Source organism: Amblyomma americanum, chromosome 3, assembly GCF_052857255.1.
Source record: "Amblyomma americanum isolate KBUSLIRL-KWMA chromosome 3, ASM5285725v1, whole genome shotgun sequence".
Lineage (NCBI taxonomy): Eukaryota > Metazoa > Arthropoda > Arachnida > Ixodida > Ixodidae > Amblyomma > Amblyomma americanum.
Window position 1 is genome coordinate 164,492,883 of NC_135499.1, and position 17,826 is coordinate 164,510,708.

General features: G+C 54.7%; 1 protein-coding gene across 19 annotated transcripts in view; it reads left to right on the forward strand.

The window, feature by feature from the left end:
- The window catches only part of Tlk (Tousled-like kinase), a 127,115-nt gene that overhangs the window by 56,984 nt on the left and 52,305 nt on the right, over positions 1 to 17,826 (forward strand). For 2 of the 19 annotated variants that reach the window (XM_077658632.1, XM_077658639.1), the window contains exon 1: positions 12,777 to 13,585. The exons of 12 other annotated variants lie outside the window; for them this stretch is intronic. In XM_077658632.1, coding sequence (XP_077514758.1) covers positions 13,554 to 13,585 — 32 coding nt within the window. In that variant the 5' untranslated portion in view covers positions 12,777 to 13,553. Of the gene's footprint in view, positions 1 to 12,757; positions 13,818 to 17,826 lie in introns of those variants that run through there. 5 more of the 19 variants (XM_077658638.1, XM_077658645.1, XM_077658640.1 and 2 more) reach the window with 4 other exon arrangements.

Consider the following 17,826-nt stretch of genomic DNA (forward strand, 5'->3'; position numbering starts at 1 on the left):
CTTCGTGGCTTGGGGACCGGTGGCGCTGGGAGCGTCGCCTGAAATTTCGGTGCCTAAGGGCCGTTTCACGTGCTGCGACTAGAGCGAGAACAGTCGGCCTAGTCGGTGACGCCGAAGTGCGATTTTCGGCCTGTCCTTTCGCATGCAACGCGTACGCAGCGAATTCGGTCGGAGGGACAGGCAAGGTTGCTTGATGTTCGCATAGGCAACCCATGATTAAACGCGACAGAAACGCTACACGAAATGTGTCGATGCTGTTATGACCGGCGTACTTTTAGATACAAGGCATTATTCCGTATGTTTTTATCAGAATAAACAGTTTTGCTTCCACCGCGGTAACAGCTCCCGCGTGTCCGCACGCCGTCTCGGCGCTCCCCATTGGTCAATCGCAGTGCGAACACACCGACTGAATTCCAACCGGACGGAACTCGATCGCAAGCCGCCTGCGGCTAGGCCGACGGCCCACCGCAGCCGCAGACCGACAGAATTCGCAGTGTAAATCGCATGCGTGTGAAACGGTCCCACACTGGGAGCTCATCGCTGTGCCCCTGCTTTTCTGTCCACGTTGCAACGTAAATGCACTACCATCTAGTGTCGACGGGAGCGTGTGTTTCGTCAGTCAGTTTGAGCCACGGGTCAGGCGAGGAACCTTGCAGGTTAGCCCGCTCCTTTCGGCGCTGCTGTGCAAGACGACGTCTTTAGCAGAATCGATGAACAGCCCTTGTCGGTGGATCATGCTTTGGCCCTCTGCAGACTCGCTTGTAAGGCTATCCGGCGGCGTCCGTGTGAAGCCTCCACCTGCCCCCTTCTCCACTAGTGGGGGACAGGGTAGAGATGCCGCAGGAAGAATGACTCCGACAACAGCAGGCACGTGGAAAATATGCACTCTTGAATAACAGTATGTGCAAAAATGAGGCATGGGGGATCTATTCCTTGTCGCACTGCGCGGGAAGAGCAACCTGGGTATCGCAAGCGCCACCTGCCAGTGCAGTGGTGCATCACTTAACCACTGCGCCGGATGTTTGCATGAGGACTCGCCGCGATCTAACGCACATTTTGCGTTGTCAGAATTGGGATGGATAGGCGAGTGAAAGAAGAACGTTATCGCATTTCCTCCGCACCTCTTTCCTCGGCGGGTTCTCCCATTTACGTCTTTCAGCCCTCGCGACCACGGCGGCCGCTTTGGCCCGCAAAAAATGGCAGCAGCCGCTCCGTGGCGCTGGTTCGGCGAGTGGCGGTGGGAGGGAGCCCCTGGGGCCATTCGCGTTGCGTCATGGCGGGTTGCCGCAGCCGGCGTGTGCTGATTCGAGGTCGGTCACGGGCTCCGACGTTGCTGTCGTCTTCTGTGCGCAGCCCTTGCGAGAGCGAACCTCAGCCGTCCACCGTAGTACGCTGGTGCAGCCCGAAGCTGCGTCGCCTGTGACCATGATTTGGCCGGACTCGGCGCCCGTGGCATTTGGCTGTCTATGGCGAATTTTCATACGCGGCCAGGACGCTCGTCTAGTGAAAATCTCGGTGCGCCTAAACGAGGCCTCGACTGACCCTGACTGCTTGGCGGTTCGAATAGCCCTGGCTGCCACTTTCGATTTGTTTTTCTTCGGCGCGCTGTGGTTACTTCACCACGTGCAGTATTTCACCACGTCGAATGACATGTTTCCGGGCTAGTTGGCGCGATTCGATTTGAATCGCCAGATGACCCGGGTTCAGTCCCGGCCGCGTTTCGATGAAGGCGAAACGCAAAAGGTGCTGCCCGTGTGCTGTGCGATGTCAGCGCACCTCAAAGAACACCAGGTGGCCTAAATGCGGGGCACTTAACTATATACGGCGTCCTTCATAGCCCATGTGTCTCTTCGAGACGTTGAACCCCACAAGTCACTTTTTTTTTTTCAAATGGCAATGTGTCCTAACGTAACGTGCTGGTACTTGTGTGCTCCCGGGCCAGGGCGAAGGACGCTTTCGCTCCGACTTCGGTGAACCGACCCGGAATAGAGAATTCGCTAGCAATGTGCACCATGTGACAACCTTCGGCTACTGCACAAGCGCGGTTCCGAGGTGACCTGAAACACAAGAGGAGAGGGTGCGTCGCAGAGTTGGACGTGGTGTCAACTTGCGACAGGTGGCGTGAGCCCGCCCCGGTAATCGGCCTGCTCTGGTGCAGTGCTCGCCGTGGTGCCCACGCGGGCAGAAGAAGCCACCTGGGTGGGAGCCTCTGTCTTTCGCTTGTTGGACCCAATTCCCAGAAGAGGAGGGTGCAGCGCGAAGAACGCTGTCTCCAGAAAATCTCGCAGTGCTGAAACACTGATAGCGTGTCACGTACCCCAGTGGTTACCGTTATCGCTCAAGATATGCTCTGGAGCTTCGTTCCGACTCGGATGCGCCATGAGCAGCGACCGTGCCTTGCGCGGCGGTTTGGCGCTGCTGCCTGGCGACACCCGGTAGGTAGCCCGTATGCCGTATGCGACGGCCAGCCATGCCCGCGGTTATTCCGACAGTGGCTTGTTTTTCTCGTCGTACACCGAGGATCGTCCCTGCTGGCTCGTCTGAGGATGGCCATTAGCAGAGGCCACAGGGCGCGTGCCGGTGCCCGACTGGCTGTGCGAGTACGGCGGCCAGCCTGTGCGATGCAGAGTCCGTTGTCTAGTTGCACTCGTTGCACCGGCCGGCATTCGAATTGGCGTTCAGGAAGAAACGAATGTTCGAATTGTTATATAAGCGCGTCCCTGAGTGTTGCCACTGAGACCCACACTTGAGCGGTTTTGTTAGGAGCTTTACAGCGAGATATTTGCAGGGGCCCTTTTCTGGAAGCAGAAGCAGGAGATGGCGAGCGACCGGGCGTGTACATCGGTCGTCTGGTATTCGGACGTCGGGCGATGCTAGCTAGATAGAGAAAAACATAGCGGTTCATTTACCTGATATCATTTTTTTTTTTAAAATCGAGCTGCTGGGCAGGAGTGAGCGTGGACTGTACATCAGTTACGGATATCTCCAGTTTCCTAAGGCGAGGAGTCCGCATATAATTACGGGCCTCGTGACCCTGCACGACGTACCGTATTAAGGGCACACGTAACCTCCTCTCGACACGTACTCGCACATCGGTTCCGTTGGTGCTGAGGAGAACGTCCGGGTAAGTGCACCCAGTGTTGCAGATCGCGAGACAGTCGTAAGTCTGTCCATGGGTGAACGTTCGACGCATTTTCTTCAAGACGGGCACTCTTCGGTGCCTGCCTGTATCCCGGGGCCAGGGGAGCCTTTGGCTGGCACCCGTTGGCTGTCCCTTTCCAGTACAGTCGGGGAGTGTGATCCCAGGCGGCTTTCCTTGCTCGCCATCGGCATTGAGGTTCCAGGCGCAAAAAAAAAAAAGCGCCTCAGCGTGCTTATTGCGCCCTGCACACAGTTGCACGTGGCTTCTTGTCGCCGGTTGGGTGTTTGTCGTGCAGCTGAGCGATCCGTTTTACCCGACCGTGCACCTGAGGCGTCCAGTTTTTCTCTTCTGTGCAGGCGGGCTGCAGAACGCGGCGTCGCTTCCCCCACCCGACGTCTTGAAAGCGGCGTGGGAAAACGCCCCTAAACAAGGGCGACTGGGGGGAACACCCCTCTTTCCCCCCCGGGGGCGCGCAAATTCGGTGCGAAATCCTTTTTGTAATAAACTGCACAGCTCCAACCAAAAAACGTTTCCAAGCCGGCTCCGCTCCTTCATCAATGACTGGGGACAGTAGCTAGCGTCTTTTGAGTATGAAGTGGAGGAGGGGTTCAAAGGAACGAAAGCTGTGACGCGAAGGGCGTGGGGGTTAAGGCTGTGAGTCACGCTGTGTCACTGTGGGGAGGCAATCAGTGGCGACTTTTTTTTTTCTCTTTAGTTGCAGAGCGAAGTCCCTGGGCATATACTGTGGGGCAGGTTTCCTTTTGTTCGGTTGATGCTCTGTGGCCAACAAGTTGGCCGTCACACGGACTCGCCGCAAATTCTTCGAGAACAAAGAATTCGTTCGTTCACAGCGCATCGCTGAGAACTAGCGGCCAGCCTTGAAGCCATTATGTGTGCAGTGGAGAATTTGTTACCCCTCTCGGGTGTTTATGCCGCCATCATTCGTGGTTTCCGCTGCGTATGGACCGTGCTTGGCTGTGCAGCTGGCATATCTCCGTGTTCCTTACAGCACGGTAACGATTCTGGACGGATGAGGAAAGTTTACACGGAACAGACAGCCGGTATGGCGAAATGTCCTTATATGGCTCCGTATTTCAGACACACAATCTCTTTCCTCCGTTATTAACGTTTTGTTTACAAGGCGTGTTGCGTGGGTTAGATCGGAAGTGTGAGAGTTATAGCGAACGCCTAAGATTATCTGATGACATTTTCCTTGTTAATCAGCTCAATCAAGGGATGAATCGCAGCTCATATATAGCGACCTCAACGGGCACTGTACAACTATGAAAAATGGCGCATGAAGAATGCCATTGTAGTGTTCAACATTCCGGGAAAGGACCAGCAGTTCACGATAGGTAGTGAGGTATTGGAAGTTGTAACCCGTAATGGAGTATACGTTTGCATAGACCAAATATTCACCTCAGACCCACACCGCAATATATTTGCCCGGAGAAAAATGTCGCGAAGCGACCGTCCAAATGTTCAGGTAACGTCACGGACGCCATTCTGTTGTCCAGCGCGCAGCTTCAGCAATGCTGGCCGGAGTAGGAGGCAATAATCCCATTAGACACGCCTGCAGCCTTTGGCAGTGGTCCACAGACAAGAAAATGGCGGCCGCCTCCAGCCAATGGCGTCTACCGATTCTCCCCCTTGACCGACCCCTTTGGACCTGTTGGCGTGAAATCGCAGGAGGTGGCTGATTAATGGGGATGACCACAGCTTAATCGTTTTAACCCTGGCGTCATGAAAATCGGTCGACGCCATTGACTGGAGGGACGCCTGCCACTTCATTTCTGAGTTGTATCCGACTGCAGGCGTCCTCTGATTCCTGACGAAAGTTGGTACAATGGGAAACGGGGGCACTGACCGCAGCAGCGCGGAGCATACACCATGTTCCCCGAATGCGTCTGCCTTTGTTCGTCCTCTGACGACGGGGCTTATTAAAGAAAGGCGGCCACGGGGCTGTCAGCTGAGCCTGCGCCCTGTCCCGCCACGACAGGAGCACCTGTGCGATTCCACCTTTGTAAACGGAAACGCAAGCCACCCGAATTGCAAACCTCTTTAAGCCTTCGGCAGTGCTTTCTTTGCTCTCATGCCGCAATTAGTGGACTCCAATTTATCCGTTATGTTCGAGCTAAACGATTGGCGCCGACAAATCGCTTTCTGAAGGGCCAAGGGAAGGGTGCCCAATGTGCCGCCGAATGTCATTTAAGCGGGGAGCTGAGGAGGAGAACAGGAATGCTGTGCATTTGGCACGCACCCTTCGGTAATGAAAAACGGCTTACTGATATCTCTCTGTAAGAAATTACGTCATAATTATATCTTGCTGTGCTTTCCTGTGGGGCCGGAACTTCGAACTCAAAAGGAACGGTTTCAAATTATGTCGAGGACAGGGCAGCGTATTAAGAGGAAAACGGAAGGGATGACACGTGGACTAGGGAACAAACCCGCGGTAAATATATCCTGGCAGAAATTTTAAAAAGAAAGGCGGTGGCGGACTTTGGCGACAAGTGTAATTGTCCGATGGTCTCTTGGTGGCCAGTTTTAGCATGGCGAAGAAGACAAACAAGAAGAAAATTAACGTAGTGCAGACTCGTACCGGATGAATGTTTGTGTGATGAGCGCACACAGTTGCACCATGTGGATGGCAACGTGGGGTGCGCACTCTCCACTGCGCTTGCGCAGCACGCATTCTTTAATCCAGTAGACGTCCACGACAGTACGTCTCCGCTATGGTAAAACTCTCTAGTGTAAAGTAGTAGATACTGAGGCAAGTAAGACGTATAGGCAAGGTCCACAGGGTCGGGGGAGATGCGACTAGGAAATCTGCTGGGCAACGGAATTCGTTATTTCTTGTGTGCTAACGACTATTCCCTTCCATGTAGTAAAGCTACCTGTACAATATGCAGGACTCGCGCGCCAAAAGCGCGGAAGAATACATCTCTTTTGTCGACGCTTTATGCGTCCACGTTTACTGCGGGTTCAGTGCGGTCGCTTCCCTCTTTCTAATGTTTCGGACCAATGTAAACTTATCATGCTAAGAGGCTGCCGTGTTCGTCCTTACTTAACCCCCCCCCCCCCAAAAAAAAAAAAAAGAAAAAAGTTAAATAACATATAGAGACTAAAGCTGGAATCAGTGAGGAGGAAATTGGTACGAGTCGCGGTGTGTTCTGCCGCGACTTATATCTCCTTCTCGGCCAATCCGTGTGTTGTGCGCGGGGCTCCTTTGGCAACGCAATTGGGCCAATGAAACGTTTAGCTGGGCTTTTGTGGAACGCGTTCCGCCCGTGCAGCGCCTCACTACCTTTCACAATCGCCCTTCCCCTTCTTCTCGGCGACGCAGCTTTCACGCCTTTGCCCCAGTTGCGGTCAGTTGTCCTCTCGAGATGCACGCTTGTGTTGCAGCCACCTCTCGAAGCCCTGTGCTTCTTGACCGCACTCGGCCCGTGTTCGCTGAGTGTTTATATATATAATTTTGTCTCGTGAGGAAGGGTGACATTTCCAGCGGTCGTTTTTTTCGGCAATTCAATTGAAAGGCATCCAACGAGAATAGCCAGTGGAATCCAAAGAAAAGTGTGTCACCTGAATTGCAAAGCCAGTGCGACCCAAAGCCGAAGAATCGACCAGAAATCTACGGGCATAGCGGAAAGCGTACTGCTCCGAAGTCATTTCCACCGCGGTGGAAGCATTCGTTGTTAGACGATAGAGAGATTTAGCGTAGCGGAGACGTGTGCCGGTCTACCGGACGCCTCCTGTGTACGCGCAGTGTCCTGGCCAGGCGGGGAGCCACTGCGCGTGCGCAAGAAGCGCTCGGCAAACCGTTATACGTCTCCGCTAATTCGTCTCCTTTACGCTAAAGGAACGAGTATTGTTTGGCCTCAAAACGCGACAATGAGGCCCAGCTTGGGCCGGTGGCAAGTCGTGTTTCGCTTTCAGTCCGGTATACTACTACGAAAAGCATATAGTTACTACCCCAGTGTAAATATAACGTTTGACTCGTGGGAAACCTCTTCTACGAAACTCTCCAATGTCGAAGATGCGCAGTGTGTGAGCGCAGTTGTGATAACAGCGAAGCTTTCGCTGTCCCCAATGTGGTGTGGGCTTATCGGACTTCGCACGAACATTCGTAACACACTGTACAGCTTAACTGTCCAGCTTCAAACGGCATCGAATCCGGTAGTGTTGTGCACGATAGTAATTGATCTCGTTAGGTAGCGCTTTGAATTGAAAAATGCTTGTATGGAGCCAATGGTAAAGGAGAAAAAAAAAATGGAAAGCAACTTAGCAACATTTGCGGTAATTGATGTTTTCGTCGTAGCGTGTAGCGTGGCCCTGTGCACATAGTAATGATGCCTGTGCCTTTGCAAAAATAGAAAAAGGGGTTGGGGCCAGGAAAGAAAGGGTATCGCACGAAGATCACTCCCCTAGGAGGACACGGGAAGTGTGTGATTTTTCGATAACAAAAACTGCTCGAATGAATTGTCCGAAAGGAAGCTTTAGCTGACTCGTCTTACGATCGTTTCTGCCTGGCTTTCGGAAGCGGTAAGGAACGACGGGTCGCGTTCCACAATCGAGGAATAGAGGAGAAAGATTGCTTTGGTTTTATGAGGTTAACTAACGTCCCAAAGCGACTCAGGTTATGAGGGTCGCCGTATTGGAGGGCTTCGGATAATTTCTACCGCCTGGGGTTCTTTAACGTGCACTGACATCGCAGGGCACACGGCCTTGAGTATTTCGCTTCATCGAAACGCGACCGCCGCGGCCGGAATCGAACTCGCGTCTTTCGGGTCAGGAGGCGAGCACGGTAACCACTCAGCCCACCGCGGCGGCTTAACAGTGGAGAAGGAGGCGCCATAATCTAGTAATGAAGAAGTTGCAGTATATAGGCTTCACATATTGCGAAAAAACTGCTTGACTGGTGGAAATACTAAGAGTAATGCGCGTGTTGCATAACCAAAATGTTTAGGAAGCGGGCATAAAAATGCTAGACTGCAGAATCTGTAGATAGAGAGACCGTGGTACTCCATGGAGGAATGAGAACTGGTTTCAAGGTGCTCATAGCATTTGGAAAAGGGCGGTTAGGTGTCGTTCTCGTTTATGTGTGTCGTCTGTGAGCGCTGCAGATTTGAGGTGTTAATGAAAATGAAGGGGGCGCGCGCGAGCAACGTTACTATTCAATGTTCAGTAGTTTGGCGAAAAAGCATCCGTTTACGTCAAGTAGCCTCGTACTTACAGCATGAAGAAAAATAGTGGGCGTTATGTAATTTAATAAACTGGAGTGATTGATATCGTAGTTGAAATTAAGATGAAGTAGCGGTTTTGGGCAGGGCGTGCAGTGCGCGGAGGAGAGAACGGTAGGGGAGCGTAGCCGCTGGCGGCAGAGCGTGTCAGGCAGGTATCTGAGATGAGATCGGGAAATTTGGCCCACGAAGAGTGGCCGGGCGGCGGGGGGGGGGGGGGGGTGGCTAGCGCAAGACAGGCGAAATGAGAGATCAGTCAGAACGGCATTTATCTTGCATGACTCTTAAAGCTGTTCGACGATTATGATAGCCCTTGCCTGTCCTATCCTGTGGATAAAGTTGTCGTAAGATGAGAACCGCTAAGCGCTTTTTAGAGGGGTTCTGAAAGGGGCTCAATAAAGTTGCAGTAGGCCTGGGATATTTAGCACGTCGCTTCACGAATATGGTCCAGCCAGAATTTTTTTAATGCGCTTTGTATAAGCCGACCTATGTGTAGTCAAAATTTGAATTTCAGCGTCTTTGCTCCTTTCCCTCTCCGCTCGCCACTTTTTGCACTCTGGAAGTCGGCGCTCCTCCGCCGGCCCCGCCTCCGGGGGCGGAGCTTCCTGACCCGCCGCTGCTACATCGCTTACTGGCCGCGGCCATGGTGGCTGCCGGGCGTCTGAAATAGACGTTTTTAGAATAGACAGTTTTAGCTGTGCGTACGCAAAGAGCTACGGCGCTGCGTGCGTTACGCTGTCCGCTCCGAAGTATAGTTTTAGCTGACCGTGCCGTAGCGTCCCTCAGGCGCACGTGGCGCCATCTAGTGACAAGAAGTCTGTCTAATACCGTCTAATACCGGAGACGTATACCGGCTTACCGGACCCCTCTTGCGCACGCGCAGTGGCATTAGACAGTTTTAGCTGTGCGTACGCAAAGAGTTAGCGTACGCGAGGAGTTTGCGGGGACGGTAGTGCGCATGCGCAGAACGCAAGCGCAAGCCTTGCGTCTTGCGTACGGTAGCCTTGCGTACGCTAGCCAGCGGAGTTTGCGTTGCGGCGCTTGCGTGGCTTGCGTACGCTAACTTTGACAAGATGGCGGCGCCCTGCTCGCCCGCTTCGGAATAAATACATGTCGCCGCTGGATTATCCGACGCAATAGCTCGCTAAAATGGTAGCGGTTCGCTTTTATTTCGCCTAATCTTGCCCACACGTAGCGGTATAAGCGATAACTAGCCCCTGTTTTTCAGATAATTTGGCGATCTTCAAGCTCCTAGGCCTAACTATATTCAGTGTGTTTTCCTCGTAGCAACGACACCTGGCGAAGCAGTTTTATAACTTTTAGCCAGATCTTGCATTTTCTTCGGTTTGCATAGTTTTTCATCTTGGAACAAAAAAGGCTCCCAATGCACTCACAGTAGTTATCAGTAATCACGGATGAAATTTTCTTCAACCGAGCGTTGATGTGGTTTGACTTCTTGTCACTAGATGGCGCCATGTGCGCCTGAGGGTCGCTACGGCACGGTCAGCTAAAACTATACTTCGGAGCGGACAGCGTAACGCACGCAGCGCCGTAGCTCTTTGCGTACGCAAGCACTTGCGTACGCACAGCTAAAACTGTCTATTGTTGGTGTGAGGAGGATCCACTGCGCGTGCGCAGCCGCCGTCCGGTAAAGCGGTATACGTCTCTGGTAGTACGTATCCGGTATGCTAAAACGTCTAATATAACCATTAGCCATCTTTGTATACGCAGGTACGAGCGTGAAAAAGTCGCCGGAAAGGGCTCGACAACTTTCGCGCGTGAATTTATTATTTAGTTTAAAATTTTAGATGTGGGCTGGCTCCTGGTCGTGTGTAGAAGTGTATTATTTGGCTCAGGTGCTCCTGACAACACAATGCAGCGATTGAGCGGTCATGTGCTCTCCTCGGAGGGTGTTTCAGATCCCCTTTAAGAATCTGACGATAAACGTGGTGCGTAAATTTCGTCCTGGAGAGGTAGTTCATTTGTAAGCACAGTTATTTAATTTGAACGTGTGTTCTATTTTCTGGAAACGATCAGACATTACGCCAGCCTCCCCTGCCGTCGCGTCTGCGCATACCTTCCTGGGCGTCGGAAACCCGGGCGCAAGAGGCGGGGTGCAGGTGGTTACATCTGATCGCTGTTGAGATTATGATCTCTCAGAGGACGATGCGTGCACCGCATCGCCTCCTTTCGTCAGCCATTCGACGCGCAGAGCGGGCGCGTCACCGAGTCGCTCGGGCGAGGAGCCGCCGGCCTGGACGTTCATGGCGGTGCCTTGTTGCGCTGTGCGAGCCGGAGACGAACGGAAAGGAGCGGGGGGAGGGGAGAGTCGAGCCGTTCTCAGGCCGCAGACGGACGACGACGTGCCTCGCCGCCGCTGCCTCATCGAGGCCTCGCCCCTAGGCGCCATTTTCGCTCCGCTCGGCGAGCGACGAATATGGCGCGGCTCTGCAACGCAGCCAGCCAGCCGGCTCCGCTACCACTACTGCCACCTCTTCTTGCTGGCGAGGAAATAATAAAGAAATGTTGCCGACGTGTAGGACGGCGCACGACCCCGCCGTCTTCATCGTTCCTTGTCGGTGTGCGTGCGCTGTCGGCTTGCAGCAGACAGACGTACGCACATCACTGGCATCCTTTGCTCCTCCCCGGAGACCGAATAAGAAAGCGTGTAAAAATTTGGAGGTAGCTGAGGTCGAGGTGATGGGCTGATTTTTTTCCAAAAGGTCCAGGGAAAAGCGAGGGGTGGGGGGAGGAAGCAGAGGCGGCGATGGCGGCCCGGCGAATCGAAGCGCGGCAGCGCCTTGCGCACAAATCCGGGAGCCTCCCCACCGCTCTTCCGAGCAGGAAGGAACATCGAGCTGTGTGCTGCGTTTGGCAGCGCGGGGAGGGATCGGCCGCTCGGAGTGATCGAGGCTTGGAGAGCAGACGGCGCCATTGCTAGCCATTTGAAGCCCCTTTTCCTTCGCTTGTCGTTATTATTATTACTGATCCTGACGGCCGATGCGTTACGCCAGCCAAGTTGCATTGTGTTAAGAGACCCGGAGTCTTTTCTGCCGCAATAACTTCACGCGTTTGTTTTTTTGGGCAGTTGGCCACCGAGGCCAAATTTCTGCCAAGTTTTACTTTTATTTTTCTCCCTCTGCGGCTTTCGCCGACTGCTGCTGCTGCGGCGTGCTCCCCCGCGTAGAGGCTCTCGGGGCCGGGAAAGAGGGCGAGAGAGCGGCGACGTCTCTTTGTTCTACTTATCGACGCCGCGTCGCCTGCCTCTGCTGAGCGCGACATTCTCGTCTCGGTTTGCTTTTCTTTGTGCGGCTGCTTCTGGCGCGCTTTAATGGTTTGCCCCCGAACAAATGGCAGCCTTCCAGCGACGCTCAAGAAATCTAGAAAACTTGATTTGCAGATACGATACGTTATGTTACCACGGCGAGCAGCTGATGGCAGAAAACGTGTGTGCGCGTGAAGCGTCCGAGGCTTCCCTCCTTGCAGCTAAAGGTTGTTGGCATCTGGCTGCGGTGACGTGTAGAGGTGGGAATGGCGTTCGCTTGTCGCGCTGTGCAAACTCGGTGAACCTGTGCATGATGAAGCCCCGTGTCGGCTACACTGCGTCGTCCTTTTTCGGCCGTAGAATGAACGCCGGTCGGATGGATGGAGGAGGGAAGCGCGGTCGCACGCCTAGCGCCCTGTTGGAGGCTGGCGCGTGGTTTTGCGAGCCCGACGCCGCTTTCCTCCTGCATCTTTCTCTCTTGCAACGTGTGTGTGTGTGTTCCGCGCGCCCGTCTCGTTCTACATTTTCCTGATTTCCTTTCTGACGCGCTCGCTTCATTCCCGGTCTCTGGCGTGCACGTTTTTTCTTTCCACCATCGTTTCATCCCCACCTCCCCGCCTTGTGCAGTTCGGACCTCCTCCTCTCCCGCTTCCCGTTGCGCGTTTCATCGTTCGTTCACTCGTTCCTGCGTTGCTCTGCCCGAGTTCTCTGGATGCGGCGCGGCATGCGCTCTTATATGTCGGCGTGTTGCTGCACCGAGAGAGGGGATGTATTTTCCTCTTCGCATGTGCTCGTATCGCACACACTGCATTTCGCGTTCTTTTGTCGCAGGGCCATGCGGCGGTGTCGTTCCTTACTTTTTTCTCTCTCGCTGCCGTTACGTCCCTCCTTCGCGGCAGTCATCGGCCGGGAGTCCCGTCCACAATCCTTCCAGGAGGGCGCCCCTTCGTTCGCTCCCCTCGCTTTCAACTCTCCCCCACCCGCCTACGAAAACCTGGCGCACTTCTTTCTTTCTGCGGGGGGGGGGGGGGGGGGGGGGTTCGTCTTTATTCGCGCGCGGAGGGAAGGGTCTTCGGCGGCTTCCTTCTCTCTATCTTGGCCGGCGGCGGCGGTGCTCTTTCGGCGGACAGCGTGCGTTGTTGCGTTGCTCGCTCGCTCCTCGGTTGGCTCATTCTCGCGGGTACGCGCGCTGCACAGACAGACGTGGACCCAAGCAGCGACCTCTTCTCCGCGGGGAAATCGGCCCCCGCCGCCGTTCTCTGCTCAGCCGGTAGTTAGCGCGACTCGCCGGGCGCGCGGCCTCTGTGTGCGTGCGCCGCGCCGCCGCCGTGTGTGTGTGTGCCTGCGTTTTCGGCGGCGGAGAGAGACGCGTCGTACGTTCTCGCCGCCGAGGTGGCTGGCTGGCCCGCGTGAGCTCCCCCCCCTCCGGTCGCCGTGTCGCGGCGGCTGTTGTGCGCGGCTCTGGGCTGCTTGCTTGCGTCGACCACGCCAGCGCCATTTTGCGCTCCCCTGTCAAGAACTGACCTTCCGCCCCGGCGCTCTTCGCGCCGCGCCGCGCCAATCGCCTTCCTGTGTGGCCCGCTTGCGTCCGTTTGTTTGCCTCCCCTGAGGCTGTTTGCGCTGGAGCGTCGGTGTCGTCCCAGAATGTGCTGCGACCGTCCACGCGCCGCCGCGACTGACTGCCGCAGGAGGAGCATGTCCCGTGCTTGGGCGCTTTCCGGCCTTGACTGTGGCGGCGCAGCGTCGTCCTCGGTGGACGTCTGAGATGTCCTCTGCTGCATGAGTCGCCGCCGCGACGGACTGGCAAGGATTTCGACGCGACAGCGACGACCCCTGTGTCTGGTGTGGATGTTTGTCGGTGGTGGCGACTTCGGCCGGCGCACCGACACCCAGCAACTCCGCGTCCATGTTCCTTGCGCCGCTCTGCGCTTTCCAAAGGTGCGCACCGTCGTCGTCGCCGTTCATTCTTCATTACCTGGGTCTCTTGATGTGTGCGGGGTAGTGAAGTGCCGCTGTGTGTCTTACCAGGCGGGATCGCTGATTCCGCTCTGGCTGCCTTTATTTAGCCTTTCGACAGCGCCGCTGACTCTTCAACAGGATTATGGTGCGCCCTGTGGCACTTGGATATGTGTGACTCACTTGGATACGGCACTGGCGGCCCCGGAAAAAGGTACCGCGTGTCTGCCGACGGCTGCAGCCGAGCGGGCGCCGACATTTTGTTTCGGATGCGCCTGCTCTGCCGCCGCCGGACGTGGCTCGGGAATGGAGGAGCCCCGTTTGGTTCGCTGCCACGGCTGATCGCTCGGCTGGCTGGCTGTCGGTCCGCCGCGCGCTCTGCGTGACGTCGTCCTCCCGTTGGGTGAGGAGAGGCGGCCTCCCGGTTGTGCGCTCGTTGTGGGGAGGGGTGTGGAACCGCGAGCCTCGCGACCCGTCGCCCGGCGACATCGTGCCTATTCTTTTTTTTTGCTTTTGCACCGCACGCGCTGGGAACTCCGCGCTTGTTTATCTATCATACCGCCTTCCTCTTTACACGTTGGTTGCCGCCGCTCTCTCGAGCGTCGATAGATTGGATTACCGGCGATCCCACTCTCTCTTCCCATGCCCATTTTGCGGTTCTCTCCCTTCGTTTAGCACGTTGCAGTTCCTCCTGGCGGGTTAGCTTCCGCTGTGCGCACGTGCAAAACGAACGAATGCGGCGGGCGCTGTTTGGGGCCCGCTGTTCGTATATCTGCTGCCTTTCGATTTTCTCCGCTCTCTCGGCGTCGCACCTCGGAGGAACTGACCCGTGCGCCGACGACATTCCGCTCGCCTCTGCGACGAGACCTCGTCGGTGTCGGCGATCACCTCGCCCCTTCGAGCGCCGCTCCACTGGGGTCGTTGAACCGGTGCTGTTCTCGTGGGCAAATTATCCATCCTTTTGCAGCTAAGCTTCTGTCGCGTGATACGGGCCGGTGCGCGGCACCTGAATTCCCAGGTTGCTCAGACTTGACGCACTTTTGCATCGACTCACATTTTCACGTGCATCTTAAAAAAGACGACGTGGCCTCTGGTGAGCTGAGGGCGGATGCTTCCTTTTCGTTGTGCTTGTATGCGTTCCGCCTGTGCAGGCAAGGAGATCGGAGGGTGGGGAGAGGCGGGCTGGCGCTCGATTCGGCCACGGCTGGTTGAGGAAGACAAGAGGGTGCTCGCTCATATCGACGGGCGCTCGGAGGAGGAGGCCTTTTTGGGGTGGGTGAGGGAAGCGTAGCAGCCTTCGCGCAGCGCATCGCCATCCGCGCCGTGACGCCGTCCCGCTTCAGAGGGAAGTGACGCAACTCCGTGCTGCTCCTTGCCCTCTTCCCTCTCGGCTAGCATAAGTGCCTGATGAACGAGTGCGCGGCGTCTTTTAGATACGCGTGCTACGGAAAGGGGGGGGGGGGGGGGGGTAGCTTACTTTTTGCTTAGTGGTTGCCGCTGAAGATTGATAGAGAAGTATTGCGATTAGTCGAGCCCACCTGACCTTCACGCCGCGCTCAGCCGCGTGGAAGCTGCTGTGGAAATTTCTGTCGCTCTTTATTGTTTGTTTTCAATGGGATCAAGCTTTCCGCATGCGCGGAAAAATGCACGGAAAGCTTCGCGCTTTTGTTTTCGGGTTCCCTGCGGACTTACCGAAGCGACTAGACGTGCAGACTTTCAGCTGGTGTCGGCTTTCCTACTCACACCAATCGATCCGTGTTTGGGAGGGGCATCGAAGAATACGAAGCCAGCTTGATAGCAGCGTTTTTTTTTTTTAACATGTGGCGCAAAATTCTGTCCACTCCAATACTGGCCGTACCATTATTTCCATGACCGTTAAAAATCATTCCGGTCCGGAGCCCTCCACCAGAAGCATATTCTTTTCCTCTTCCCTTACGGCGCGGTTGAAATGTCCAGCAAGAAGTGAGACAGTTACCGCGCCTTTTATTTCCTGATAACCAATCATCGAAACGCTGCCGCCCCGGCTGGTTCGGTCACCATTGAGCCACCACACTCCAAGGAAAAAAAACTGTGCGCAAGCTAACGGACTAAATTCTGCGAAGGAGACTTATGAGTGCGAATCGCAAAAACGAAAAACGCGATTAGCGCGGTGGCTCAGTGGTTAGGGCGCTCGGCTACAGATTCGAAGTACCCGGGTTCGAACCCGACCGCGGCGGCCACGTTTCGATGGAGGCGAAACCCAAAGGCACCGTGTGCTGTGCGATGCCAGTGCACGTTAAAGATCCCCAGGTGGTCTAAATTATTCCGGAGCACTCCACTACGGCACCTATTCCTTTTTCTTTCACTCCCTCCTTTATCTCTTCCCTCACAGCGGGGTTCAGGTGTCCGCCGAAATGTGACAGATACTGCGCCATTTTCCTTTCCCCAACAACCAATTTCAAAAATGCGATTCGCCAAAACCTTGATTTAGACTTAGACCGCTGTGCGAGCCGTCGCGGTGGCTGAGTGGTTATGACGCTCGGCTGCTGGCCCGAAAGACGCGGGTTCGATCCCGGCCGCGGCGGTCGAATTTCGATGGAGACGAAATTCTAGAGGCCCGTGTACTGTGCTATGTCAGTGCACGTTAAAGAACCCCAGGTGGTCGAAATTCCTGGAGCCCTTCACTACGACGTCTCTCATAGCCTGAGTAGTTTTGGGACTTTAAACCCCCATAAACCAAACCGCTGTGCGTACGTATGAAGGCTTACCGCAGCTTGTTTCAAAAAAACATGACAGCAAAATCACCATCTTTGCTCTAAACAGCAATACGTTTGATATAAATGTGAGCGGTAAACACAGCCAATGTATATGCTTCGCATATAAGGTTTTTATTTTCTCCTTCAGATAATCTGCTGTGGTGGCTTAGTCATATCCGCGCACGTTTCCCAATGCAAAGGTTGTAGGTTCGAATCCTAGTATTTTCATGTGTGGTTATTTCGGTTTCGTTTATTGATATCCTGCGAGTTCAACGCTGTCTGAAATGAAACTACCCCGATTTAAATCACGCTTCGTTTGCATTTCTTTCTTAAACGGCTGCTCCTGGGGACTAACTGTTGCTACCCCCTTTCCAAGGGGACCAACAGTTAGACCCTTTGCAGTTACTCGCGAAAAGAACGAATGGCAAGTCAGTTAGTCCCCAAAAAGAGTAACTTTTCCCGCCTTTTAGTCCCATTCTCTTAGAGTGCACGTGTAGTTTTGATTTAGATTTCGAGGGAAGGAAATGGCGGAGTGATTGCCTCGCTTCTTTGTGGACACCTCTACGGCGCCGTGAGGGAAGGGAAGGAAGGTGGGACTGAAAGAAGGAAGTGCCGTAGTGGAGGCTCCCCGGAACAATTTCGACCACCTGTGGATCTGACATCGCGCACTGACATCTCACAGCACACGGACTCCTTTTGCGTTTCGCCTCCATCGAAACGCAACCGCCGCGGTCCGGTTCGAACCCGGGTACTCTGGCTCGGTAGCCGTGCGCGCTAACCGCTGAGCCACCGCGGCTGGTAAACTGCCGAATCCAAACGCATAGAAACTCATCCTCGTGTCGCGGTGTTGGTGCTAGTTTTTGTTTTAGTAATATTTAAAAAAGGCAAAGAAAAAAGGATTGTACGTATGTGAGCTGAAAGAACTCTTCCGGCCGTCCGTAAGAACAAATCGGAAGTGATCAGTAAAGGACCGGGATCAGGCACTTATCACGTATCCAAAGGGGGGGGGGGGGGGGGGGGGGGGGCACCAGCTTTATTAGAAATTTCTTTTTGAACATGCACCGCTATGACCCCGCTCCCTCCCCCTCCCCCTCGGACAAAAAATTGTCTTGGGCCACGTTAAAGATCCCCAGATGGTCTAAATTATTCCGGAGCCCTCCACTACGTCACCTCTTTCTTTCACTCCCTCCTTTATCCCTTGCAGCGGTGTTCAGGTGTCCGCCGATATGCGAAGCAGATACTGCGTCATTTCCTTTCCCCCCAAAAAACCGATTTACCCTCCCGAAAAACATTTCTGGCTACGTGCCTGACCGGGGTTGCAGCAGAGAATCAAGGGTTTCTTTGCTTAGTATCGCCGCTTAGTAGTCTTGAAAAAAAAAAGGGAAAAAAAGTGCGACGACTGGGTGTACTACGGTGTGCATGTTGCAAGCTAACCCTAGGTTAGCGATGGACGGTGTAGATCTTAGGCGGCAGCAATAAAGGCAAACC